The sequence below is a fragment of the Necator americanus genome, chromosome IV (genome assembly GCF_031761385.1).
Source record: "Necator americanus strain Aroian chromosome IV, whole genome shotgun sequence".
Classification (NCBI taxonomy): domain Eukaryota; kingdom Metazoa; phylum Nematoda; class Chromadorea; order Rhabditida; family Ancylostomatidae; genus Necator; species Necator americanus.
In genome coordinates this window covers 11,530,874-11,557,900 of record NC_087374.1, presented here as the reverse complement: position 1 = coordinate 11,557,900, position 27,027 = coordinate 11,530,874, and the positions used below count along the sequence as shown (strand labels likewise).

The following is a 27,027-nucleotide window of genomic DNA, read 5'->3' as shown; positions in this document are numbered from 1 at the left end:
TTCTACCTTGTCTCTTTGAATGTTTGTGTGTACTTGAGATTCTGAGGTTCTGATTATTTAATGCATTTATAGATGAATGACGCGAGATTTGATCCTGAAGACTATCAATTTGGACCACGTACTACGGCAGCTCTAGAGCCAGCGTTTCATGATGTTCCTGACAGTCCCTCAATTGAAAACTTGAGAGCTATACTAAAAACATGGGATGATTGTCATCGGACTGAGGGTTTTGACCCAATTCCTACATTAGTCAGGCACGCTTTTTTCATGCTCATTATGCTCTCCTTTGCTCATTCGTAACGCAACATTTTCTTTTACTGAGATTGTTCATTTCAGCACTGCTGAGATTATTGAGCAAGCAATTGATGAGTTCCTCAAACTTGACCCTGATCCTTTGGACGATAGGCATCCTGCTCGAACTCATCCACATGCTGAGTTCGGAAATCTTTTAAAATTGCTATTTCGTAATGATGATTTCATGAACAAAGTATGGGGTTTCTTTAACTATAGTCTGCAAAGTGACTTCGACGTCTTTCCTTTCAGCTCGTCATTTCCTACTTATTGGGCCGCGATCAACCAGATTTAAGTGCTGCTGCTGCACGTTTACTTCTTGACTGTGTGCCAGGCTTAGATGCTGCAGTTGTGTTCTCTGTGGGTTGCATATAATCTACATCATTTTCTTTATTCCTATTGCCGTAGTAAAGAAGATGGTTTTCAATTATGAGTGTGGTTTCATACCACGAAATTGACGATGTTGGCAGATCTCTCCACGAAAAGATAAGATTAGAGGTCTAGATCACCACTATGAGTGTCACGACGCTTAATTCCTCCAAATTATCCAGAGAAATGGCGTGAGAAACGACCCTGTTGATCGAATTTACCTACGAGGCACATTATGAAGCGCCAACTCTATATGTACCGCGTCTGCAACAATAACAATTAGGTTCTTATCAGCAGCTTATGCAAATAAAATAGCGAAATGACTGCTGAGGTAACCACCACACAGGACATCTTCTTTTCACGCGAATTAGAACATTGAAAACAACTTCAAAAGCTAAGGATTGTTAATGGTTTGCTTTATTGTGGTTTACACGTTATAATGCGGGTGCGCGTTGAATCTTAGCTATAAGTAGTACGCGAATCCACAGCGTATCTTTTATGCGGAAGCTTGATTGTTGCTGATAGTTCTTGCACCACCTATTGAGATTCCTATTATAGATAGTTCCAGATAGAAGACGCTTTAAAGGCAGAAATCCTCTTTTTCGTAGCCATAGTTTATGGTAATTCTTAAGAGTGGGATGAATCTGTTACCCCCGCCCTACTCATAGCTACCTTCTTTCAGGAGCCAAGCGATTTTGTACCGCAGCTGTACATATGGGCAAAGGATAGCTCAAATGAGCTCTTACGGGCCTATTCTTTGGGACTACTAGCGTCTGCACTTGAAGTGCAAGGAAATGCACACAAGTATCGCCCTAACAATATCGACCTATTACCAGTTGCTCTTCGACGGCTCGCAGAATTGAAAGTCATTTTTGTTTCTTATTTTCTTTTACCATTCTAAAATAATTACATCATGATATCAAACATTTTGTTTTCCTACTACGTTTATGTCCATGTCTTTCAGGCTAGAATGTTTGAAGAAAGAGCTTTAGCGGAGCTAGTCCAGCAGGGCACTCAAAACACTGGACGGAAGGATGAACACCGTAGCGATTCTCCTGGTCCTTTTTCCAATGTAAATGGCTTTGATATGGAAGAGACGAGCTCTGTGGGTAATTTGGCGGTATAACTAATGCTACTACTTTTAAACTATATCGCACATATGAATACAACAGTTTTTATGCATGTTAGGATGGTCAAGCTGGTTGTGGAAATTCGAGCAACGAAAACTCGAGATTGAGCGGAAAGAAGGCTGGAGAATCTGGTCCGATTAATATGAATAGGCCAAAAGGTAATGAACTTCACATATTGACTGCACCATTGTGGATTTTCATTGTGAATAGAATAGAATAATTCTATTAGCTTCTTATTTTTCAAATCTGTCCATATAGCTCCTTCACTACGTGTGCAAGTACCGGCAGCGCCCACAAAAGTCAGTCCTGATGGATCTCCTCCTCCAAAGAAGAAGAAGAAGATGTCTAAGGTACATAACTTTCTCCTCCTTTTTTTACTGTTTTTGAATTTATTATTTTCCAATTCCCTCAGAATGAGAGAAAGAGTCCTGTTGACATGGCCAAGGTACCTTCACTTGCGTCACTCCATAACTGGGAAAACAGCAATAGCACTTGGAACGTGGTACAGCCGTACGTTATTGGAACTCACAAGGTCCGTTCTGAGATGAGACCTAATACTTGAGGTTGCTGCTTGCTCTCAGTCGTTTCGTATTTTAATGTTCAGATTTATCCTTTGTCCGTCACAATGCACCAGAGACTAGTTCTGCAATATTTGATTCCAACCGGGGAATATCAAGATGTAAGTTTTTTTTTTGTCTTGGCAGGGTTAAGTCACCTGTGCAACTTTAAATTTCAATTTCCGTAGAATACTGCCACCAAGCTAAACTTGATTTCGAATCTTTAGCTCTCACGTAAGAGGGGATTCTGTAGCACTCTGCCATATACGTACTTTTCCTCCCAGTTTTCAATTTTCCTTGTGTAGAACTCGTATGCATGTATACATAGATGCGATACTATTGACTCCGACTATTGCATCCATGGATGTATAGTTGGTTCGATTGTAATGATCAAGTCACATTTTGATGCATGATACACACCGAGGAGACTGCTTTATCACTTATTTAAACCGAACAAAAATTCATATGAGAAAGTGAGTGGGAGCCTCCCATCGAATACAATAGTTGTTTTGGTTGGTAACGGGTACAGTGAATTATAAATTCTCAAAACATGCATCCCTTGAACTCAGAATTAACAGATGGACAGAGTGAAAAGCATTCTGAAAAAAAAACGAAAAATTCTTGACCGCTGAGGTGCGATGGGATCGTTAGAAAGCTACAGTAGAACGAAGAGAACATAGATTCGATAGTCGGAGCCAGTGCTCTGACCCCCTTCACTTTTGAACGGTTGGCGAAATTACCCCTTCACTTTTGGGCGGTTGGTGAAAGGACCTCCTTCACTTGAGCTGCATCCCATGAGCTAAACCCCCTTCACCTGAGAAGGGTCCGGCTTCTCCTTGTCGCACCTATGGAAGAGAACGTAAAGCAGTTCTGTTATGTCGTGTTGTGGGCAAGATTATAAAAGTTTATGAGTGTCCACTAGTGTGAGTTCATACAAAATACCCAATTCTGGTACTGTTCATCTAAATCGCATATCTGTACGCTGATCCATATTGCATCCAATACACTCATCGATGCTTTCCAATTTTGTGGTTTTTTTTTGCACCACATTTTCAACTTCTATTTAAATGTTGAGGGGCGGGTGTGGCGCAGTCGGTTAGAGGTCCGTTGTAGCCACGCGGTCGAGGGTTCGAATCCGCCCTAGTACTCACCAAGCCTTTCATCCCTCCGCGGTCGATAAATTGGTACCAGACTTGTCTGGGAGCATAGATGCGATAATCGGAGCCGGTGCTCTGATCCCCTTCACTTTTGAACGGTTGGGGAAGGGACCTCCTTCACTTTTGAACGGTTGGCGAAATTACTCCCCTTCACTTTTAGGTGATTGACGAAAAGACCCCCTTCACTTGAGCTGCACCCCATGAGCTAAACCCCCTTCACCTGAGGAAGGTCCGGCTTCTAACTATCGCACCTATGTCTGGGAGGATAAAAACACTGACTTGATCATCGGCTGGCCCCCTCAAGTCATTGTATAGGCCAACATGCGTTGCAAAACCTCAACGATTACGAATTCCAGTAAAACGCTTTGGCGCATCCCAAGTGGATTGATACGCCAGTGACTTTATCCTTTATCCTTTTTTTTTATTTAAATGTTGAAGAATATATCTAGGTTTCATTCTAGCTTTTATTCCTAAAGTTGAAGTTTTTCCCACAAACTCGAATGTGTAGAAGCCATGTGGTTTCTCATCTTCGCAATCAGGGGAGTTTTCTTCGTTAGTGGCACCAAGATTCACTTTCTAGCAACTATCTCTTTGTAGTTCATGTGGAAAACCTTGATCTTTTTCAGTTGTTAAATCTCGCTGTTGATGGACATGCTATGGATCTCATACTCGAGTACATTGATCTGGAAAGAATGAACGACGTTCGGTTAACGTTTGACGCGCTTAGAGTTAGTCTTCTTTTTTATTTTATTTTTCTTTCTTTTTTTAGTTTTTTTTTTCCTTCTCCATCCATTTGTTTGTATTGGTTTTGTTCAGATGAGTAGTTCATCTAATTCTATCGCCTAAATTTGTTTCATTCCTTTTTTCCCAAAACTGTATGTTCAGTACTTGACCTCCCTTCTGGTTCACCGGAAGTTTGCACTTGAGTTCATTATTCGAGGCGGAGTTGCTGCACTTATACGTGTACCTCGTGCATCTATGGCTTCCGCGGCTTCCATCACCGCTCTCTATTACCTCTCCTATAACGAGGAAGTTATGGAGAAAGTATGCCAGTTAAATGACAAGATTCTTGATGATGTCGTGGAGTGAGCTCTAGTTTTTTTTTTCTTTTCTTCTGGAGTCTCACTTTATATTCACATATTTAGTTATGCTTTATGGTGTCTGGAACATAGTTATGAAAGTGGAATGGGAAGCGCTGCAATGTTTTTCACTCACGGATTTTACTACAAGCCCATACTCGAACGATTTGATCAACGAGACGGTCTTCGCCGACTTTACAATTATGTGAGGATTTTACGTGCTTTCTTTTTCTAAGTGATAGAATACTGTTCTTACATTTTAGATATCAACGTTAACTCTGCTACAAGAAGCTAACAAGGATAAAGTTGACCTTACCGAGGAACAACACCTAACAAGTTCTCAAGCTATTCGAAATGCCTGTACAGCATTTAGAAAGTTAGTTTCATTTAATATATATTCATAATATAATGCGAAAGAATCATTTTTCCTTTGCAGTTATTTGTGTTCCCATCTTTTCTTGAAATTGGAGCAAATTCGTCGGACAGTTGGCAATCGCATCCTCCAGGCTGGCTGCAATTACCCTACTGGTCTTCACAATAATCACCCTTCATACAAGGTGATCATTGCATGTATTGAAAAATATACTCTTCGTATTTTTTCATGTTTTTTGTTTTGTTTTTGATGCTCGTTTTTTCTATTGCATTGTTTTTTTTTATTTCTGTTCATCCATTAGTTTAGAGTAATAATTTTTCATTCAATTTCTAGTCAATGGAAATGGATGAGGAGTCTGTGAGAGATGGTGTTTGGCTACTTACAACAGCTCTTCGTGCTTCAAATTCGGGTTGGAAACCGGTTGATGATGCTAGAAAACTTGGTCTTATCAAAACTCTCTTCGGGGTAATTGTACTTACTCACGAACTTGGCCACACTGGAAGGTATGGTTCGGAATTGTAGTTATGACTTTCGCTTTGTTATTTCCTTTGTTTTCCTCAGATTTGACACTGCTCTCAACGCGTTGAAAACTTTGTGGCTCTGTTCTTGCCTTCCCAAGGTACATCATGAGTTTTGCGAGTCAATGCGTCTACCAAACGGTAACGACTCGGATGGGTTCCAGTGAGTTTGTTTCCTGTTACTTTCACTCTCCCAGTGTTTAGAATCATGTATACATTGCTTCGGAAAACGTGTTATGATTTCTTATGCAATTAGAACTAGTTCTTGAGTTTCAGGATTTTGATGGAGATTATCGGCAGTGTTATTTTGAATGACTCCGAAATTAGAATAGCGGCTCTTAACGTGCTAATCAACTGCATATCAGTACCAGAAGAGATATCGAAGGTTGTTGGATATTACTTCTTTTTTTTTCTTTTCAACTTTTATATATCTAGATTTCTCGACTGGATTCCACTGAGAAGAAGGAGAAGGACAAGGATGGGCGGCGTAGTAGAAGTGCATTTAGCAGCCTTCAAACTAAAGATCATTGTGAGAAAATGTGGGCGGCTACACGCAAGTACAATGGGATAAATGTCAGCACTTCGGCTTCATACTTGATTTGTTTACATTTATCTGATGTTGCTAGATCTTCTAGGTACTGCTCACTGCCATCCGTGTCAATAGTCCCATAGCCGACGCTGATCAAACTCGTGCTTTGGCTTGTCGCGCATTGCGTGAGTTCTCCAAATGGGAGCCCATACGACAGATTTTATCGAAACTACCCTTCATCACCGGAAACGAGTTGCAAGGTTAGTGCTTCAGTACGAGATCTGACAACACCGGATATTCTAACATCGATGTTCGATTAAGTTCTTTAACTTCTTCAGGTTTGATGCGGCAACCAGTGATGTTAGAAAAGCGTTCGGAACATTTAAAATTCTGCGAGGAAGCGAGAAAACTAATAGAAACTGTCACTCAGCGACCGATGATTGATCAGCTAACAAACCCTAAAGATCTTACGCAAGTGAGTAGATTGTTACATTCTTCGATGCTCATAACTTCTGTGTAACCTGATTTTTTTTCAGGATCGTCTCTGGAAATCCCATGTTATAGCAAACACTCGTGTATCATATAACGAGAAAGAACTGTTGCAGTTGATTCATGATCATCTTGTAAGGAAAGGGCTACATGCTACGGCGTCCCAGTTAGTGAGCGAAGCCGATTTGCCCGATGTCCCTGCCAGTAGAGCTCCGACTACACCAGCTCGACTTCCTCCTATGGTGAGCTCAATGAAATTTGTGAAATTAAAAACTTAAGCCGTAGTAGAATTCATCCATTTCAGGCATTAATTTTTAATTCAAAAAAAAGCTATTGAAGAGTTCTCGATCAAAAATACCAAAGTAATACGAATAGGGCAGTTGCAGTTCTATTGATGTAGTATTAAGTTTTGCCAGTTCATAACATTTCTGCTTTTTTCAACGGGTCGAAAGAATCTGATTTTTGGTGCAATTGTGTAAGTGGATGCGCACCAGCTGGGGCAGTGCGACTCGTACGCGCTTAACTGCGCCCTCAGTCTGGTGGCGAACTCCTACCTTCCCTACAGCAGTTCTGTTTTTAATCGTTCGCAGCAATCTCCCGGCGATTAAAGCCCGTGCCGTTTCATTCGGGACACCTACGCAATTGCGCCACAGATCAAATCGCGTTGATCCGACAGTGAACATTGTCATTGAATGAACACTGTCAAGATAACCAATTTTGCTTTCTTGACTTTCAACTTTCACTGTTTTGTACTAGGTTTCATTACCATAAGAAAACCTATGTATTGCCGATCCATGCTTGAATCAGATTTATTTCATATTTCAGCCGCGAACTCATAGCCTGGCTTTACCACCTTCGCAACCTCGATCACTCGTTCTTCCTGGAGCATCGGGTTTGACGTCTACTACCGCTACCTCTGATGCCTCTACACCTATAAATTCTGTTAAACAACGGCTCTTCACTACGAATGGAAGCACATCGCAACGCGAGCAAGGTTTTTTAGAGCCAACACCTGGACGAGTGCGCAAGACGAGTTTGTCTCCAATCTCATTTCGATAGGAAGTTTCACATATCTCATTATTCCTGTTGCTTACAGAGTCCTCCATTACTTTTCCCCAGCGGCTACAATTAAGAAGTCCAGCATGTTCTGGAAATCGAGTGGGGGCGTTAGAGAAAACAGGATTGCGTCCGTACAAAGGTCTCGATGACATTGTTACTGAATACTTTAGGTGGGCACTTCTTCATTTAGTCCCAGTAAGGAAATATTTTTAATTAGCCACATTATTCTGCATTTTTCAATGGAAAGTCGGCACTAAATTTTCAGTCGACGCTTTGATAACTATTCTTCTCGGAGAAGAGAAGGGAAAACATTTTCTTACCTTCTGCTGTTCAATCATTTGGATTGAGAATTGGTCATGAGCCTCATGCAGCACTTTCCCGGTTTTGAAGGGTAGTAATTGAAAAGAAAACGAAAGCTAACTCAGTTTTTTTTTGGGTTATATGAAATTCCTCGAGACACTTTATCGGTACGATGATATTACCCTGGTTTATGATTTAGAAGACCATGCAGATGGCCTTCAGTCAATAGACAATGGCTAAATAAACTACTTTTGTAGAACAGCTAGGAAAGAAAATCTACTCAGTATTGCAAATCCTCGACTTGTGGTGGAACAGAATTACATTTCAGAGTACAACATTCAAAATGCTCTCATCCAGTTACGACATGCCCTCCTTTTTCTCTTTTTTATCCTCATCGATGCCCTGAGCCGCGGACTATGGGATCTGTTCCGGTGAACATTGTGAAACGATTCTCTACAAAGGACATCTTACCATACAACACCCGGTAAATTTTGTTGTATCTAGTTGTGGTGTCAAGTTTATTGAAACTGAAAATATTCATACTAAATGTTATACGTTCTTTGACAAGCTCTTTTGGGACATCTAGCTTTATGTATACATGGAGTTTGTTTTGTTCTCACCCTTCTACTTCTTAACACTTCATTTTTTAAATTTAGTGGTTTATAGGGCTATGATACATTCAAAGGATGAGAGCTATGTATTCAGTCGGTTTCGACCTTCTCGAACGATAAGTGAACACGATGAAATGTACACTAGCTGCGCCTTTTCGGTTCGCTTTACATAAATTCAGTTTTCTTCAAAGCACCAGGTACTTCCCGCTATCGTTATTCTCTCAGATTGATGATGAACACCTCATTGTTGGAATGTTTACTGGTGAAGTGCACTGGTTAAACATGGACTCAGGTATTGAAGAATCACACACGATGTGTCATTCGAGTGGAATCACTTCAATAGTTCCCAGCAAGGTTAGTTTCTTCTGGAAGACAGTTTACGTCTACTCTTATTTTTTCGGGATTGCTCCATTTAAATTTTAGACAAATGATAAGATCAGTTTATTGTCGTTTTTTCCTTTCTAATTTCTGCGTCCGCCATTCGATAGGTTGGCTCATGAGGGGGGTTGGCTCATGAGGTGCAGCTCAAGAGATGAGGATCCCTGTGTCATGTCCTTTTGTTTCTTTGTCCGACTATCGCATGTACACCTGTACCTTAACAGAACAACGATAAACTTACTATGCAGCATAAATATTACATTTGTGGTTAGTCCTTCAGAAAGCTCCAAGCACCAAAGTAGTTTGATTAAGAAGATTTCTCTTCGAGATTCAACAATACAGTGATGAACAGTTTTTTTCGTCCGGCAGACCGTTTCGAAGTTACTCATTTTTATCCATAATTTTGGGTTGACGATTAGGTCTGAGCGTGTTTTTTCTCTCAAAATAAAAAATGCACATAAGAATAAAATGTGTTTTCGAGACGTGATACATCAATCGAAAGTGAATTTCTCATTTTACAAGACGCTCCTATCCCTATTCTTTAGTTTCATCTTGTCTTGTTCTTTTTCATATAATGAAAGAGTAATGTGAAGGTGATAAAATTTCAGATACTGTTGAATGATAGCATTTTTGACAGCAAATGTTTTTCGAATTCAATCGAGATTATAAGGCCGTTGTAGAGCTGAAGCTGAGCCTGGTACCATACATAAAGGAGGAATGCTTCAAAACAGGTTTTCGAAAAAAAACTACTGCAAATTAGTACTATTCTCCCTGTTTTTGTTCTTCCAACCGTTTCCACTTACTCCATTCCATTGTTCAATAGTTTTTCGATGCTTCCTATCGTTTCCTTTTTTCATGGTTTTCAATTGTTCTTTCTTCAGGATGGAAACTTTTTGTTGACATCATCTGCGTACATCTCACCTCTTTCTGCTTTATGGCGACTAGGCGATCAGCAAGAACACGCCTTCGATCTACCAGAAGAATACTTCGTCCATTTTTCAAATCTCTCAAGTGAAAGGATAATTGGAACATGTGATGTTACAGGATCTGTAAGTTGTTATTTTTCTCTTCTTTTTTCCTTTTCTCAAACTTTATTAAAGATCTTTTATCTGGATATCTCTATTACATTCTGCGAGCAGTTTTGGCTTCGTCCTAAGAGTGTTATTCCAAGTGTTACTGCAACCTTCACTTCATCATCACTTGCGGCTTTTACGTTTGATTATGAGATGGTGTTTAGAAAAAGCTCTCATTTCTTCAAAGTCAATGTTTCCATGAGAGGTTCCTGCAAAAGAGAATAACAAAGTTATATTAGAAAATGTTATGCAAATGACTCAATTCTTCTTCAGCTCTACGATACAGAAACTGGAAGGCTTCTGAGGAAATATCGTCGTGACTCTGTCCCCACCGGATATACGCATAATCGGGCATCCTTCTCACCTTGTGACACTATGATTCTCAATGATGGTGTACTCTACGATGTTCGCGGACCTGTAAGTTGCTGCACATTTGAAGATATTAATTTTTTACATAGATCTTGTTTTTGATAATTCATTTTGACAAACGTTCCTTTAGGTTGTGCATATGTTTGACCAACTTAACACAACCGGATGCAGTGTTTTCCACCCACAAGGAAATGAGATTATCATCAACACGGAAGTGGTAAGCATTCATAGAAAATTTATTTATGAGCCATCTTCCCCATGAAATCTCTTGGTTTGTTTTATTGTCTTTTCTTTCTTCTTTGGCGAAATCCTGGGTCGATTTGTGCTATCGAAAGCCCCCGTTGGTGAAACTCAGAAATTTTTGGTTTCTTAGAATGACTTCCTCTTCCATGGTTCTTGATCAAACGAGGAGTAGGGTAAATTGCACTGAAAGGAACGTTAAGCGATTTGGTTTTTCAGTTCGGAGATTTTCAGTTATCCTTTAGAAAGTGGCATTCGACTTTTCCTCAAACCTCTGTCTGTATTATTATTATTTTACCATCTGATAATCTTTTATTCTATTCTTGCTATATCGGAAACTACTCCTCTCCTGCTTAAAGGCAACATGGCACGAGTCTGACATGGTGAAGGAATCCCCGGGAGAAGATAAAGATAAGGTTCTAGATGTCGGAATCCGGGTATTTCTGCTCATTTCTCTGTAATAGCCGTAAAAAACAGCGTGGAAACCGCCTTACTTCCAAGGCGTACGTTAGAGCTCTCCTCTATGTGCACGTCAGTAGCCTATTCATTGGTTTTACTTGAATAAGCTGGTGAGGGGACCTCAATAATCTTTGACCGCTCACACGTGCACAAGGGTGGACCGTTGCAACTGAAAACGTTAGAAAGAAAGCCGTTTTCTTGCGACGATTAGGGAGAGAACCACTCCGAATCCCGCAATCTACAAACCCATCTATATCTTTTCTCGCAGATTCCTTCACTACGTCAGATTAGTCGTATGCTACCCTTAAGCTGCTGTGCTCAAAGTGAGGCGATGGGACCCTCGCTCATCTCCAATCGGGCAGCGGTTCCCATCGTTTCACTTTGAGAGCATCCGCTGAAGCAACTGCACTGCAAGGCATCTCGTTTTAACCTGACTGTTTCTTTTGTTGACGCATTGACGACAAAGCTTTTCTTGCGTATCTGACGCGTTTTTTTTTTGAGTTTTTTTTTGCGCGCCGAATGTCCGCCTTCATTGTTGGACAATGTCCCAGAAAACAGATAACGAATTCCTTATCTGGGTTGAGTTTTCTTGCTGTTTTCTTCTTACTTTCCCGATTTTCAGTGGGATACACGCACCTTCCGTTTGCTGCATCTTGTTCCTAATCTTGAGCACTGCAAACTCGTCTTCAACAGCACGGGGGTATGTAAGTTTATCTTAACGTCGATAGTATGTGTCTTGTAGGTTTTGGTGTATGTGATCAGTGCTGGTTTCAGAACATTGTTTATGCTGCTATGTATTCTGACTGCGCAGACGTCTTCAGGAACACGTACTGTGCATCGTTCCGCACATTTGACACTTCAGATTATTCCGTAAGTTTCTTACACACGTTCTATATCTTTTCCTTATTGTAGATAAATATACTAAGCTGTTTATCGTCTTAGGTAATCGCTACCGTAGACACAAAGCGACTTCTTCTTGATATAGCAAGTGATCATTCGGACCATTATGTTGCTGTTGTTGAACGAATGGGCGAAGGGGAAGTTGAATACATGCTAAACAACGAAGAAACTGTAGTTCGGGCTTACGAGGTCGTTTTCTTCGAGAATCCATTACAAATTGTGATTTTGCATAAATCAGTTGTTTGCAGGTCGGGAAACGTCGTGATGCTGAAGACGATGACGTTGATGAGGTGGAGGACGAAGAAGGTTCAGACAGTGCTCATGATACTGATTCGTTAGCCGAAGGTCTCGAAGACGGTGATGACGATGAAGGCGATAGCGAAGACGATGACGATGATGATGACGATGAAACTGGTGTATTTGAAGCGATAGGAAGAGTTGGTGTTTCTCTTTTGTGTTCCATAAATCTGACTCACGCTGCTTTTTTTATTTATTTCTTTGTAGCTCGAAGCAGGTACTGACTCCGAAGGTTCTGACGATAACGAGAGTGAAAGTAGCTCATGGGAGACTGCATCGAACCAAGACAACGATCAAGGAAGTTTGTTTCTACCGTTCTTTTTATTATGCTGTTCAGCCTCGTTAATCTTCGGTTCCTGTGATTCGCTAAAAGTCTTTAAAATGACTTACTGGCAATTTTTCAATCCCGCGATCAAGTTCTTAACGTCAGTGCCTTCAAAAACTTATCCCTAACCATTATTTTTGTTAGATGGAGAGGATGGAGCTGATGAGCAAGAGGATGAACAGATGAACTCTCCTCGCAACAGCGATGAAAATGGTAGTGACAATGGAGGACGATTTCAAGTCTTCATGTATGTTTAGCCCTTACTCCTGAGGAAGAGTTCATCATCACTTAACTCCTACTTTTTAGGCGATCTCCCAGGGAAGAACATCCTACCAGCAGTTCTACGGCTGTAAATCCCCATATTCGTCGACAACGAAGACGGGGAGGATAAACATTTGTGGGAAATCTGAAACGGACAAGTTCTTCTCACAGTGAGTGTAAAATTTATAACTGCAACCGAGTGAAACCATTCCACACTTAGTGTTCACATTGATGTGCGTTTACACTTTTTGTTGCACTCTTTTAAAGTTGACCAGTAAAGCAGCAAATGCCAGAGTTGAATTGTCAGTAGAGGTGATGTTGAGATTTAGTGGTCTTTCTTTGTTGTTACCTTCAAGCGTTTATCTTCCTATGTTTGATCGTTTTCGGAGTCGGGAATTGGTTTGTTATCGCACTCATGAGCTCTCCTTATTGTTTTCGTTATTGTTGTTGTACTTTTCTGTCAAAGAAGTACTTTGTAAAAAAAAATCATGTTAATTGTATTGTGATGTCTCTGCTAGTTGACATTTTCTCGGTAATCTTCGTTCTAAAAATTTAAATAGTAAAATCGAAATTTTTGAGTGGTGCGAGTTGTCATGTATTTTGGAGAAGTACCGGGTTGTAGTGAGTTGGACTTGTATAGATTGCGATTACTACTTGTTGTGATGTAAAATCTGTGTAATACTTGACACTTGTTGGTCTTGTTTGCCTTTGCGGGCGCTTTCAGGTACTTCTATTTCTTGTTCTCATTTGAACAGTAAATTCTATCTTCTGTTTGGACTGTGTCGTATACTATAGTATGCAAGTGAACACGGGAACTCAGATTTGCATTTTTATACTTCAATGAAACCACGTCAAATTGAAAAACCCCTTTTTGAATCCCGATCGGAGCTTGTTTTGATTAGTGGAATGAATCTCGAGCAAATTAATGACTATGCGAGGAATCAGATAGAAGAAAATGAAGAAGGTGCAGCAGAACCGATATCGACAAATTATTCGAATGTTTGTGACCCCTTCTCTCCGTTTTCGGTAGGAGGCAAAGATCATAGCCGTAGAGCAACTCAACCTACTCGCAACATGGATTGATCTATTTACACGTGGTGTCTTTGATAAGTTATCGATTAACTCATATTTGTCTGACTTGATCTTTCTCACGACAGCGACCTCGTTCGCTAGTTGAAAAATTGAGTTTTCCTTTTGAATACTATTGCCGAGAGACATTGTTTTAAAGTTAAAGGGGTTACAGTATACACGTGTACACATTTGCACATTTGAAGCCATTTGAAAAAGGAGGTACGGTCATGCTGACAGGCAAGCGGGGCAAGATTGTATACGGCGTAACGCGTTTGTCATCGGCTGCTCTTCATCAGTTTGTGTCGCGTGGGTGGATGCAAAGTTCTGGAACCTGGCTGAAAGTTCAATATTAATTAAAATGGGAAGGTTTGAGGTCCTTCTGTAAACCTTCTATACCCAAAACACGGCTTAACAAAAAAGAGAAGTCTTGTAATAAGGTTGTTCGAGAGGAGATTTTAAAAAATCCATACAGTATGCACTAAAACGGTCCTCACAGTGTGTTAAGAACTCATAACCGATCTACCAAAAAAAATCCGGTTGAAGTGATCTTAATCTGCTTATTCACCAATTTATCCTCAATTAATTATTACGATTCATTACAGCAGCTAAAGCGAAGTTTTCAAGACGTCCGTGGATGCGAACGATGTGCTCGCGCCTGTGCATTCAGAGTTAGATTTCCCCAGCCGAATACTTCTAAAAATGGCCAATGTCATGGTATGCTGCACACATTTGCACGTTTACAGTCTTGTCCTTGGTATAGTCGGGTTAAAACGACATGAAGCACGGTGCATTTGCGCACGCGCTCGAAAAGGCGCGGTGGAGGCAGCAGTTGGAACCGAGGTGGGATCATCGCAAACTACAGCGATGGCTGGTGCCAACAAGTGTTCCAGTACGCTCCTAAACGCTGCGTTCCACCGCAGTGCCTCGAGAGAATCCGTGTACGCAATTGCACCGTGCTTCATGTCGTTTTGATCCTACTGTACTTCTAGGTTCCCATGGGAACGAAAGGAGGTGCAACTTACCATAGTACAAAAAACATGCTTCCGAAACATCTGCGGCCCCAGAGTTCTTGCTTCCTAAAACTGGGCACATAGACCACAAAGTGTTATTCCCTAGAGAAGTGCTAATCTCATTTATTTCTATATATTCCGCTGCAGAACACGATTATCGGACATCTATCATTTCAAAATGCGACGTAAGTGCTCACACGCAGGAGTATTTATAGAAAACTCAGTTATTTTGTCAATCAAGTAGGTGGCATCTTCAATATGGGGGGAGTTGCAGCTCATCCTTCACCGATAATATGTATATATATAATCTCATTTTTGGTAGACTGAATATCTTTTTGAAGGGAAAATCAGTGTAGAATTAACGTAAATGGTTGATATTCAACTATGCAAATGCTTTTCTTCTACACACTTGAGGAATTGCGATTCTCACTCCCATGTTCCGTGATTGCTTGAAAATTTAAAGGCAGCATACGAGGAAATTGACGGTGTTGGGATGTCACCAGGAAAATATAGGGTTAAGAGTGTAGTTCACGAATATGAGCGCCACTGCGCTCAGTTCCATCTAACTGTCCAGAAGAGAAGGCGTGGGAAACAACCTTGTCGCAAAAACCTTGTCGCATCGGATCCCACCATTTCCACAAAGTTCATCAAAGCACTTATACAAAACTCCACCTAAATCTGAGATTCTGGGGGAGCCTTTAACAACACATCTAGTCTGCAAGCGCAGGGACATCCACCACGTTTACCATCGAGCAGAAGCGACAACATGGTCAAGCAGTTTGCGGTCGATTGTTCGCCCGCTGGCGGAGATGCGTGCATGCCAGCTTTTCAATGGAAGACTACCAGATCGTTTCCTATGCCATTTTTCTGGATAATTAGGGGGAATTGAGCGCGATGGCGCGCACAATCGTGAACCACACCCCTAATCCTATCTAGCCATGGAGAAATCCTAACACCCTCACTCTCGTGCCACTCAGTGTACTGCCTTTAAGCAAACAACTAACAACTTTTCACCGTGTAATTTGTGAAAGGATACAGCTGGGATGGAAGCGTTGATATGTGCATTTTGTCTTTACTTTATTGAGTTTAATTTTTTAAATTTCTTCCTAACTGTAGGAAGCGTAATTTATTTTCTTCATCACATTTGGCGCTACCTCAGTTCTACTCACAATTATATATGCTAAAGATCTGCGGTGCGTTCTCTCACAGGGAATGGTCTGGTGCTTCTCTCACAAACTATGCTGAATGGCTCAAAATGTCACAAAAAGGAGTAGAAAGGTCGATCACGCACTTCTGAACATTAATCTCCTAATAAACATAGGATTGGACGCTGATTTTTATCATTAGGAATTTCGGATTTTTCCTCTACGAGATCACATGGTTTCCGCTCAACTAAAATTTAAATTGATCCCGGTTAGTATCGGTTGAAGTGTTTGCGCTCGTATGTTGCGCTCAAACTCAATCAACATGAGATCTGTTGTGAGACCATCTCGGCTGAAACTCTTTTTGCACAAATCATTGGAATCCAAATGACCCGTTTTTTTCATCATAATTTTACATTTTGTAATGATATTTTTGTGAACAGTTGAGATTTGAATATTCTGCAAACTGCACAAATTTTGCTTTCTGCTTATCCTCAGAGTTCTCTTTCCCCTCATTCCTCGTGCATCATCAGACACCAGTAATAGTATCCGTGCCAGGGAACAGTCATTCACTCCGCAATGCAAATGTCGTTCGGGTTGATTCATCAGAAACGCGAAAATTCTTCGAATGTTGTTGTAGTTTTCTCCGACAAGAAAAGCAATGAAGCGAGGCGGTCAAATTGATTGTTGCCATCCCATCTCCACACATCATTTTATTATTTCCCACAAGAATTTCATTGTTTTTGCAATTTTCCATTGTTTCTTGTGTTGAGCGGAGTCGCTACAGTACATCGCTGATTCTTCTTTAAAACCAAAATTGATTGATAAGTGATGAATGGTTTGATCGGTTTGAAGACATTCATGTTGAATCGTTTCAAGAAATGGATACATGGAATCAAAGGAACTGGTTTAGTTGCTGTCGCTTCCAGTTTATGGATAGCTTTATTCACATTCGGTACTTTGTGGTCCTTTCCCACTGCAGTACACTGCTGTTCCCACTGCAAAATAGACCGTATTGATACTAAGAATATTTGGTGCGTTTCGAATGAAGAAGTTGTTTGTATCCATTTTTCTTGATTGTTCTTAAGCTTGCTGCGGTAAAATGTAGTTGTAGGGGGAAGGGGAGGGAAAGGGGAGGACTCGGTGGCGCTCTTATTTCTCGAAGTAACTAACTAAATCAATCGGGCCCTAAGACCTAAGCATTAGTATAAGAAAATTTATGACATGTAAGCTAAAGTTACTAAGAGAAAAAGTAAGTTAAAGCGTCGAGAAATAAGGGAGCCACTGAGTGTTCCTCCCTCCCCTCCCCCCAACTACATTTTCCTCGACTGCTGTTGGCGATGACTTTAATAGAGAATAAGAATAGAATAATAAGCAAGGATAAAGTAAACGGTGCTTATCAATCATTTTAGGATGCGCCTATTTCTGATGTCGGCACGTTCAACCTGAATTCAGAATCGTTCGAAGTTTTATGAACGCGTGTGCAGCTTTAGAATGACTTGTAGTGGCTACCCGATGTATTTTAGACCCCGAAGGGATGAAAGATTTTGTTGACTCCAGAACGGTTTCAAGCCTTCGACAGGGCAGTCGCAGCCGAACCTCTTACCAACTTCAATACACCCCTCTAATGATTATAGTAGCGACAGTCAGTAGTTCAATTTACGGCCACGATCGAGCATTAAATAGCGATATCTTCAGTAAAACGTAGTTACCGCATGAGAAGATTCTCGACAAAGAGCATAGAGGTCACACTATGACATGAAAGCTCTAGAAATATGTCCGCACTGTACCGATTTTCGCGTCCAAACGCATCTCCGCCGAATGCTCAGTGTGGTCATGGTTCTCTATTGAAATCAACCATTTCCGGACTAATTCCGCTGAGCGGATTGGCTCCTCGGAACGTGAGTGTGCACTTGCGACGGCAAAGAAAAAGACAAAATAGATCGTTGGGAATTTCTCACTATACTATACGATCGAACTGATCTTCGTTGACTCTCCGTGATACTAACCTAAAGTTAAAATGCCTATAAACCTCTAGTATGACCATGTAGTTCTTCTTCTCTTCACGAAGTATTGCAAATGACAGTGAATGTCATCGACCATTGCGGTAGCACATCTCAGTAGAATTCTCTGGAGGCAATAAAAAATCATCAATGCCAGCGGAAAATGAGAACTCCTAGGCTACAGCTCGACTACACCTTGACAAGAACTTCGCTTTGTCAGATTTTCGAAAATTTAGAGCTGTGTGGAACGTCGCATTCGATTTAGACCACCGATCAATTCTTCTAAGCGTGAAGGTAGGATTCCAAAAAGGAAGTCGAGGAGTTCAGCTTTCGACCGCCACGGCAGGTCGTAGGACGATGAATGCAGAAGGAAGTTCAGCCAACATGTGTCGATAAGTAGTAATAAGAAGAGGCTTGAGGACGCCGACTCTCTCAGCATTTGTACTCAGGACGCTGCAAAGAGAATGCACCTGGTTTTCTAGATCCACGTACAAGAATGTATGTGTTGTCCGCACTACCTGGGACAGCAGAAGCGTCTGAGGAGAAAGTTGCGTCCTCAGCTAAGACGTGATTGCTAGAGAACGAAAGGGCGACGAAACGAATTAGTTTAAAAGGACGTGGGAGTACAGGAACCCGAAAAAGGCCTACGCTCTACTAAGGCAGTACAACCACAAAATGAAGAAGTGTTCGCCTGTCCTCAACACTCCCAACAGAAGGAACATTTCAACATCTTGGTGAACCGAAAAACGCCATCAGCCCCTCAACTCGAGCATGTCCAACGACCAACGTACATAGCTGTGAGCGAGGCACCACCGACGGTGTCGAAGGTTCGGGTCTATATCTAAAAAATAAAGGGGGGAAAATCTGGCGAGACAATGGAATAGGCGCAGAAATGCCCAAGTTTCCTTCTTGTTTTGGAATTCGTGAGATGTCAAAGATCATTCATTCAATATGGATTGAGCAAAGAAAACCGGATTCGTTGCCATAGTTCCCGTCAGCAAGAAGATTTCCGTCACGGAAACCAGGAATTACCGAGGAATGTTACTGCCGCACGCAATGAACAAGGTTGTGATGCGGTTCGTCATGGAATGCCAAATCGAACGTCGCAAAAAAAACCAATAGCAACAAACAAACCGACTTTCGTTCTGTTCGATCGACTAATGTTAAGGTGTTTTCTGTAAGGAGAGTGATTTTAGTGTGGCAGCGGTATTCGAAGCACCTGCAGGTAGCTTTTCTTCGAGGCCACTTGCGACTCTCCTCACCCAGACCGTTTTCTCAATGAGCTTTGCACAGGTGGAGTTCCAGGAAAATAAACAACATGAATAGAAGAACAACTGCAGCGGTTCGAGCACCAGCTACGTGTTCGAAGTGAAAATTGTAGTGGAGGGGCTGTGGCAGGACCTTTTCTGTTCTATTATGCTATTATGTCGATGACATAATGCGAAGAACAGTTGAGCAGTTTCACGCCGATTTCGTTTTAGCACCGTCCACACCTCCGTTAGTGGATCTCGAGTACGCCGACGATGTAGTAATATTCGCTTCAAGCAGCACAAAGTTGTAGCATGTTGTTAAACGTGTATCGAATTTAGCTGCAGCTTACGGATTGCGACTCCGCCCTGATAAATCCAAGCAGATGTGGTTCTCTTCGAAACCCTCAATGGGGATCCTGAAGGACGGACAACGTAATGAAAAAACCTCGCGCATTGTTTTCTGCTATTCGGGGTGTGTGCTGAAAAAGGATGGCAGCCACGAGTGAAATGTCCAGCGAAGATGCGCTAAGGTCAGTTCTGCATTTGACTCCTTGAAAAATGCTCGTGGTCGACCTCCATGCGAACGAGATCAGGCTGCGTGTATTCCCTTTCGCAATTCACCCATTCCTGATGTGTAGGTCGGACACTTGGGTATGTCAGCGGTGATGGAGAAGCTCGACTGCATGGAAAGGAAGCTGTTTAACGGATGCTTGGCTACCTTTGGCCATTGGTGTGCAATAACGAAGAGCTTTACTCACAAATGGGTGATGTTCTACTGTTCTGCCGGATGACACGTGGAAGACGTCAACATCTTCCCCGAACATCTAAAGTAGCTGCAGGAAACCGTCTTTGTTTTGATGGTCACACTAGAAAGAGGCTATCGTATCGCCTTGTCCGAATTTGCTCCCAGACCCAAAGTAAAGAAAGCCAGCCGGACGTAAATGAAAGCCCCTGTATGAATTGGTGAAGTAAGACATGAAGGAACTTAGCATCGACGGGGAAATCAGGCGAGACGTGAAGTTTCTCAGAATATGGAACAGCGACGTACGGATAGATTCTATGCGAACTCTAGCTGAAGATTGAACAGAATGGGCTCAAATATGTTTAAGAACAACTCATCTCAGCGGAGATACGGATAAGCCGCGTTAGGCCATAACATTAAGTCGTTTAGGTCACGAAAGTCAAGGCAACCCCTTGTATATGATCAATATTGAGAAGAATAAATGCGAAACTATAATTTATAACCACCGTTCCTCCTGTTTTGACCTACGCTTCAGAAACCTGGATGTGTGGCAAGCAGCAAATGCGATCAGCATAGGGTCATAGAGCGCGCACTCGAAAGGCTGTACACATGATAGGTTGAAAATGTGATGCTAGGAGTATTCCGCTTTACGCATCCCAAAGGAAGGATCCGAAATTCACTCCTACGTCACCGATCAAAGATCAGAGACGCTGCCGAATATGCAAGGAAAAGTGAAATTAGGATGGCCGTACACATGATTTCTTTTTTTTTAACGACAATCGTTGGACCAGAGCCGTGAACAACTGTATAACATGCGACATCAAACGCACTGAATGAAGACCGCCGACCCGATTCTCAAACCTCTTTACAAATTCCTTTAAAGGAACATACGATGCTCCTTCAGTCCCTCGCGAGGACAGGAACCTCTGAACAACCCCCGTGCGGGCGAAACAAATGGAAGTATTACTGGTGTCCACTCGGGCGAATCACTGAACAGCGGGAGCACCGGTGATACAGGTGAAATATGGGAATGCACAGAATTGTTAAATCTTTTGAAGACGTAAGACGACATCAAGCTCCTCCTTCTCCATATTCTTCTATATTTACTAAGTGCACTGGCGACACATTTGATATTTTGCGTGTTATTTTTGCCACTTCGATCGCACCATTATTTTCGCCGCATTCCTCAATTAACTGCTTTCTTTCCTCCATAAAAAAAGAATTTCTTCTTGAATATTCGCTAGCAGGAAAGAGAATAGGAAATGTTTTCTGAAATTGGATGTAGATGGATCAAAAAACAACGAGCTCCTGACTAAGAGGTGGAGCAAAGCATGAAAAAGTAAACAAGTGAAGGAGCTGTTTTATCTTTTCTTTCTGAGCCTTTTCGTTGGAAATCTGTGCCCACGTTTCAGAGGGAATTCCCCCCCCCCCCCCATTTTCGGCATTTTCTATTGGACAGCGTTTAGAAGTGTCGCATAAGATTAACTGTTTCCTTCAACCTCAGTTGGTTTTACTGAGTCTTCTAAAATCCCCAATCCTTCCTATTCCAACTGAGGTGACACAGTAATCAGAACGAAAGTTTTAACAATGCAACTGTAATTGTGTATGTCAGTTTCTTGAAGATTCGCGATATTCTCTGATAAATACGTGGAAATCTAAGAATTCGTCAACTTTTGCAACACTTACTTCTCCTGGTACTTTTTCGAAATATACGTTGCTGAACGACAAAAAACGTCAAAGGTTCCTCTATTCTATTGCATTTCGTTTCGGAAATGTTCAGGAGACCATGACGGTGTCGTACTCCGGTAACTTTATGCGCCTTCTTCTACGATGGAAGGGATCCATTTGGAGATCGGTCTGGATTGAACTGGTTGTATTTCTACTACTGTATTACGCAGTCAGAATATTCTATCTATATGGGATTCCTGCTATGGACGAGAAAGGAGAGTTAGGATATAAGTAAGGATTAATGAATTCTATGAACTCCATTTCATTTGGCTTAGTTTTGATTCTTTCTGTTAGATCTTTATTATTAAGGGATGATGTTACATCTCCCGCACATGTAAATTCTCTCCATCTCTTATTCTTCTTATAATCTCCCTGTTCCCTGTTCCTCTCTCTTTTCCTCTCTCTCTCACACATTTTTTCCATCTCTTTCTCAATTTTTAAGTCCCCAGTTGTTGAGAAAGCTGTGTCTTGAATTTCGATCAGATTTGAAATTGATCATACTGCCGTAAAGTTTCAGGAAGAAATTCTATTTATTGTGCAAAGAGTTCAACGAGTACACTAAGTTTATACCGCTCACATTCCTCCTCGGTTTTTATGTTTCGAACGTTGTTTCCAGGTAACTCGCGCTTATCCACGAAAATTGCTTAACATAAAAACTTAGAATGAATGTTAAGATGGTGGCGACAATTCGAATGCCTCAGTTGGCCGGAAGATCTATTATCTATTGTTTGTATGATTTTTCACGAGAACACTGAGAATTCGAAGAAGAAACGACATCAAATCGCCAGATATCTAAATCTTGTATCAGCTCTCGCCTGGTATTCTTCATTCTGCAAGCAATTGCTTTCAAAATTGGTATTATTTGCTTTAAGGCGTGATATTTCCGACAAAATTCGTCTTCGGTTTCCAAGCATTCGCAATCTGATAGATGCCAGGCTCATGACTGAGGGGGAATTTGCGAGACTGGAGAAAATGCAGGTGGAGTAGCGATTTCTTTTTCCACTTTCAAAAACTCGTAGCCATGATAACCAATCATGATGATTGAGGATTTAGAACAATATCTGCACAAAGGAACGATGAACCGACGTAAATATGTGATTTAAGAAGAAAAATCAAATTTAAGAAGTCCTTGAGATTATTGACAGAAAAAAAACGAGGAAGGATGGGGATAAAAGCGACAAAACTATTCAGCTAATTTTACCAGAATGAACTCCCTTCCACACTCGTTCAAATTTCGACGAAAATAATCTGGAACTGTGTTTCCCCTGCAGTTTCTTTTCTTTATCTGTCGTGATTCATCACTCCGTAAGCATTGAAGTAAAGTAATTTTTGCAGAGGAATCGAAATGAGCTTTACACATCTATATTTCTTTTTTTTAATTTTTGAGAGGAATTTTGTAACTATATCATTTCAAACCTCTGCTGCTACACTCACGTCTACCGAAAAAAGTTAATTAGAACACCAAAAATTAAAATAAATGATCGTTTATTAGCCATGCGGTTTGGGGTTCAAGTCACAGCAACAGCTTTCTGCAACTTTTCACAACAAATCTTACTGAACGAAAAATCTGTTCTGTGACAAGATCCTAATTCAGATAAATGGTTTTTTCTAAACGATTTTAAGCATCTTCGAACGGATCAGGTAATCCATGTGTCGGTAGTCAACAAAGTTCGTGTGCAGTGTTACTGTTGCATCACACGATGAATAATTTGAATGCCATTCATTTTTGGTAGCAGGTTCTTTCACAAATTCTTTAGAAAAAAATATAGGCAAAACTTAAAATGTTTTTAACCATTCAGAGATTCAGAAACTTTCTAATAGAGCTACTTAGCTACGTCTCGGACTTATTTTAGGATCCAGCTCCAGGTGTTCGATGGATGGCACCTCTTCACTGGGTTCAACAAATAGTTGTCACTGAGGTTCGCACTTAAAATTTTAAATGGGATTTTTCTGTCGGGTTTTCAACAATACAAGTGGAATTTCGCACATAAACATGCATTTTTTACAACGTCAAACTGTTCTTTGACCACATCAATGTTCTTGTAGATCTGTGGAGTTTTAAGGTTTCGAGTATTCGAATAATGCACGACTTGTTATGCAATAGAGCTATGAACTGTCAAGAAATAGCACATTTTTTGATTTTGTACAGTTCTCGTCAAATGAATCAACTCTATGTGTACAAAAGGCAAGAATTGTTTGTATTAATTATATTAGTAGTATTATAATAATTTAATTTAGCCCATTGATAACGCTTACAGTAATATCTATTAGTAATATTTTGCTATTTTCTTGCTCAGTTTCTTGTATGGAACCTTTTCTCGTGCCCAAATCTTAAAAGCAATAACATTTTCCGTACCTGCTTGCTTCGGTGAATTTGCACTGTTTTTTGCAAAAAAAAAAGAAAGCGATAATGGGTTCATTTTCTAACAAAAAAAAACCTCGCATAGCTCCTGTTGTCCTCAATTATTTTTAATTGCCACACATAATTATGCAAGACCGCTGGAAAAAGCACTATTTTATGCTAACAATTTCCGTATAGATAGAAGCTGGACGTGTCCCAACTCATTATCTCTCCGTGTTCACAAACGAATTGAAGCAGTATCGGACGTCTTTTCGCAAGTTGTTCTGTCACGATTGGGTTTGCGTACCACTGGTGTACACACAGGTTTGTGAATTAGCACTATGTTCATTCAACTTAGCGCTTTTGCTTCATTCATCGCAAGGCGTGGGTGTCAGGCGGATAAAGGCTGAGTTGCAGCGAACGCGTCGCGCTCAACCGGTTGAACATATCCGACGCCGACCATAGCACCATCATTACACATCAGATTTTCTCGGAGCTCAGATTTCAGTCCCAGATTTGGATTACGTAATTTCGCTCCGAAATTATTTCTTTTGCAGGTCGCATCACTGGCAACCTACGCATTCTTCGTTTTTTGTCTTCTCGGCCGACAGGAATTTGATTCTGATGAGGAGTTCGACATTGTATTTCCTGTGTTTACAGTTGTGCAGTTCCTGTTCTACGTTGGTTGGTTTAAGGTACGTTTTTAATCCCTGTAAAAACGTAAAAAAAGAAGTGAAAATATGGGAAGAATAAATGGAAAGAAAGAGATGTAAAATGTAGAAATGGAAGCACAATGATTCCTGCTACGATTTCGTTCAAACTAATAACCTCTTGAAAGAGAAAACAGCTTAAAAAAATCTTCGATTTTCAAACTGCGTTCCGTTGTGCTTCCGACGAATCCAAAGTAAAGGTCAGGTCGGTAATGCCCTTTCTTAGGAAGCCACCGATCGTGCAATGATGATACACTCGTATTCAAATAGGTGCTGTTGAGGACTACAGTACGCAACCGCTTAAGCTAACAAAGAAATATTGCATCATAAAGCAAAACTTTTTAAAAGGTCTGATCTACACCAGGCTTGGATGTCGGGGAAGTTATGAACGCATCTTCTATGTGTCTCAAATTTTACTAATTTGAGGAAAGAGAAGAGAAACAAGAGAAGCCAATCAATGATTTGCCATCTGTTTTGCCTGTTTTTTCTTCAATATTTTTTGACATGGTCCAGTAGGTTTCTTTAATCCTCGTCCATGAAAGGATTTGTCTTAATCGTCGAAAGACTGAACACGATGCTGATTTACAGCCTCTTTTGAACTAGGCAATACACCTCGCAAGGAGTTTTGAAGAATGCGGGAAAAGTGAATATTTGAGGCCCCAAGTTGGAGGGGATTGCGCCGAGTATGACACTACATCCCATCCAAGGAATAATCTTTTTTTTTTGAATCGATAATTTTCGTCAGCTGACCAAATCAGTGTGTAGTTGCGCTATATTGTGATAGAACGGAAGTTCTTAATGATTAGCTCTGGCTGTTCAACCGCCGAAATTCCACATCCGAATTGTTTGTTCCATTCCTTGATATACATGAACACGTGACACCTTTGAAACAAAAAATGGACCAAAGTGGACTTTTGTGAACTATATTTGACTATATTTGGCAACACCGTTCTTCGGTCGTGCAGCTAAGACTTCTTGGAAATTTGTCTTCACATCTTGGGTGGCATTTTTTCCGGTAAACTTTCCGCAAATTTTAACATGACTTGACGCAAGTCTTACCCTACGGAACTGAAGGAGCAAAAAATTAACCCTCTGCACTACGTTGTCGCCGTACGTGCGACATTGAAGGTGCTTTAAATCCAGTGTCTCCATAATAGCGACACGCTTGTTTAGCTTAATTCAGCATTTCCGGATGAAAAATAAAATTAGTTCGTTTCTGCAGCTGCTGGTGTACCACGTGCCTGACTAGATTATAATGCAAAAGGGTTAAATGTGTCGGACCTTACATCTTCAAATTTCCAAAATTCCGTGAAAAATCCTGGAAAATAAATGAATAACTCAAAAAATTAACTTCGTTTGAAGAATGGAGCTTTAACTCATGGAAGCCAAACAAAATTGAATAATATTGATCCAAGTGACTCTAGATCTTAATTAATGATACTGAACGATCGGCGACTAATCGAGAAATGTATCATGACTTGCAACCTAACAAACAATAAACAATTAGCACAACCTTCCTCTTTGCATAGCATCACTAATTCGCTTGGAACATGAAACTCATCGATATCTCAAAAAGAAACTTGAAACTCCTTCTATCTGCCATATTGAAGAGTGTGATCCCCATTTGTTGACGAATGAGATCAGCACTGCGGTTGTTTACAGGTGGGTCAAGATCTCATGCGACCGTTTGGTCTGGATGACGACGACATCGAACTGAGCTACATACTTGATCGGAACCTGGTGATTTCGTTCGCAATCGTTAACTGCCTGCAATCGGATCAACCGCGTTCGTTACCATTTGGCTCGAGTTCTCTCCTCAGTCTTTTTTCTTTTAATTTGATTTCCCGCCTTAAACAAAAATCTTGCTTCAGCTTATAACTGCTGCTTTTGTTTTGCATGCGATATAGTTGTAATCAGAGACATTTTAGCAGAATTCGAGCCTGATGCATACTGGCAACATCTGGAGGATCTCGGTTCCTACAAAAATCCTACAACATTGAAATTTGGTCGCATTGATTTATCGCGTACTGCACATAAACATCCGCCAAAGCTGCACACATACGTGCAAGTGCGAAGAGACGAGAAAGCGATAAATCCGGACGAGTTTCCAGATAAAGATCGCCAACGGTGGGATGCTTTTATCAACACATTTTGAGTTCTAGTTATTTATGCTTATGTTCGACATTGGGTTTTCATAATGGATATCTAGGTACATTGCGTGGTGAAACTTCCAACCAATGCGAGATGACCAGAACCATTCGGGTAT

At 40.9% G+C, this 27,027-nt stretch overlaps 2 protein-coding genes across 3 annotated transcripts; both read left to right on the top strand.

Annotated features, from left to right (window-relative positions):
- Window positions 1-72: 72 nt before the first annotated feature.
- On the top strand, window positions 73-12,894 carry RB195_000968 (uncharacterized protein; the record flags this gene model as incomplete). The annotated part of the gene is made up of 36 exons (XM_064197535.1): window positions 73-254; window positions 337-487; window positions 544-651; window positions 1,343-1,525; window positions 1,625-1,765; window positions 1,849-1,948; window positions 2,049-2,140; window positions 2,203-2,322; window positions 2,395-2,469; window positions 4,131-4,232; window positions 4,390-4,589; window positions 4,650-4,788; window positions 4,847-4,959; window positions 5,020-5,140; window positions 5,290-5,459; window positions 5,518-5,637; window positions 5,751-5,859; window positions 5,910-6,047; window positions 6,110-6,263; window positions 6,342-6,478; window positions 6,540-6,734; window positions 7,318-7,525; window positions 7,589-7,721; window positions 8,180-8,335; window positions 8,518-8,620; window positions 8,688-8,816; window positions 9,722-9,889; window positions 10,187-10,330; window positions 10,413-10,499; window positions 11,604-11,681; window positions 11,756-11,851; window positions 11,924-12,070; window positions 12,130-12,318; window positions 12,386-12,479; window positions 12,648-12,750; window positions 12,810-12,894. 36 exons carry the CDS (start codon window positions 73-75, stop codon window positions 12,892-12,894), a joined length of 4,770 nt encoding a protein of 1,589 aa, XP_064053416.1.
- A 1,640-nt stretch (window positions 12,895-14,534) lies between these two features.
- On the top strand, window positions 14,535-26,986 carry RB195_000967 (uncharacterized protein; the record flags this gene model as incomplete). Of its 2 annotated transcripts, XM_064197533.1 has the most annotated exons (12): window positions 17,763-17,888; window positions 18,620-18,817; window positions 21,763-21,941; window positions 22,228-22,326; window positions 22,385-22,528; window positions 22,583-22,688; window positions 23,564-23,629; window positions 24,250-24,375; window positions 24,609-24,746; window positions 26,424-26,547; window positions 26,690-26,888; window positions 26,971-26,986. In XM_064197533.1, the coding sequence occupies 12 exons, from the start codon at window positions 17,763-17,765 to the stop codon at window positions 26,984-26,986; spliced, it is 1,521 nt and encodes a 506-aa protein (XP_064053415.1). The 2 variants fall into 2 exon arrangements, with proteins under 2 accessions (XP_064053414.1, XP_064053415.1); XM_064197534.1 differs by lacking the exons at window positions 17,763-17,888; window positions 18,620-18,817 and adding an exon at window positions 14,535-14,549.
- Between the last annotated feature and the right edge of the window lie 41 nt (window positions 26,987-27,027).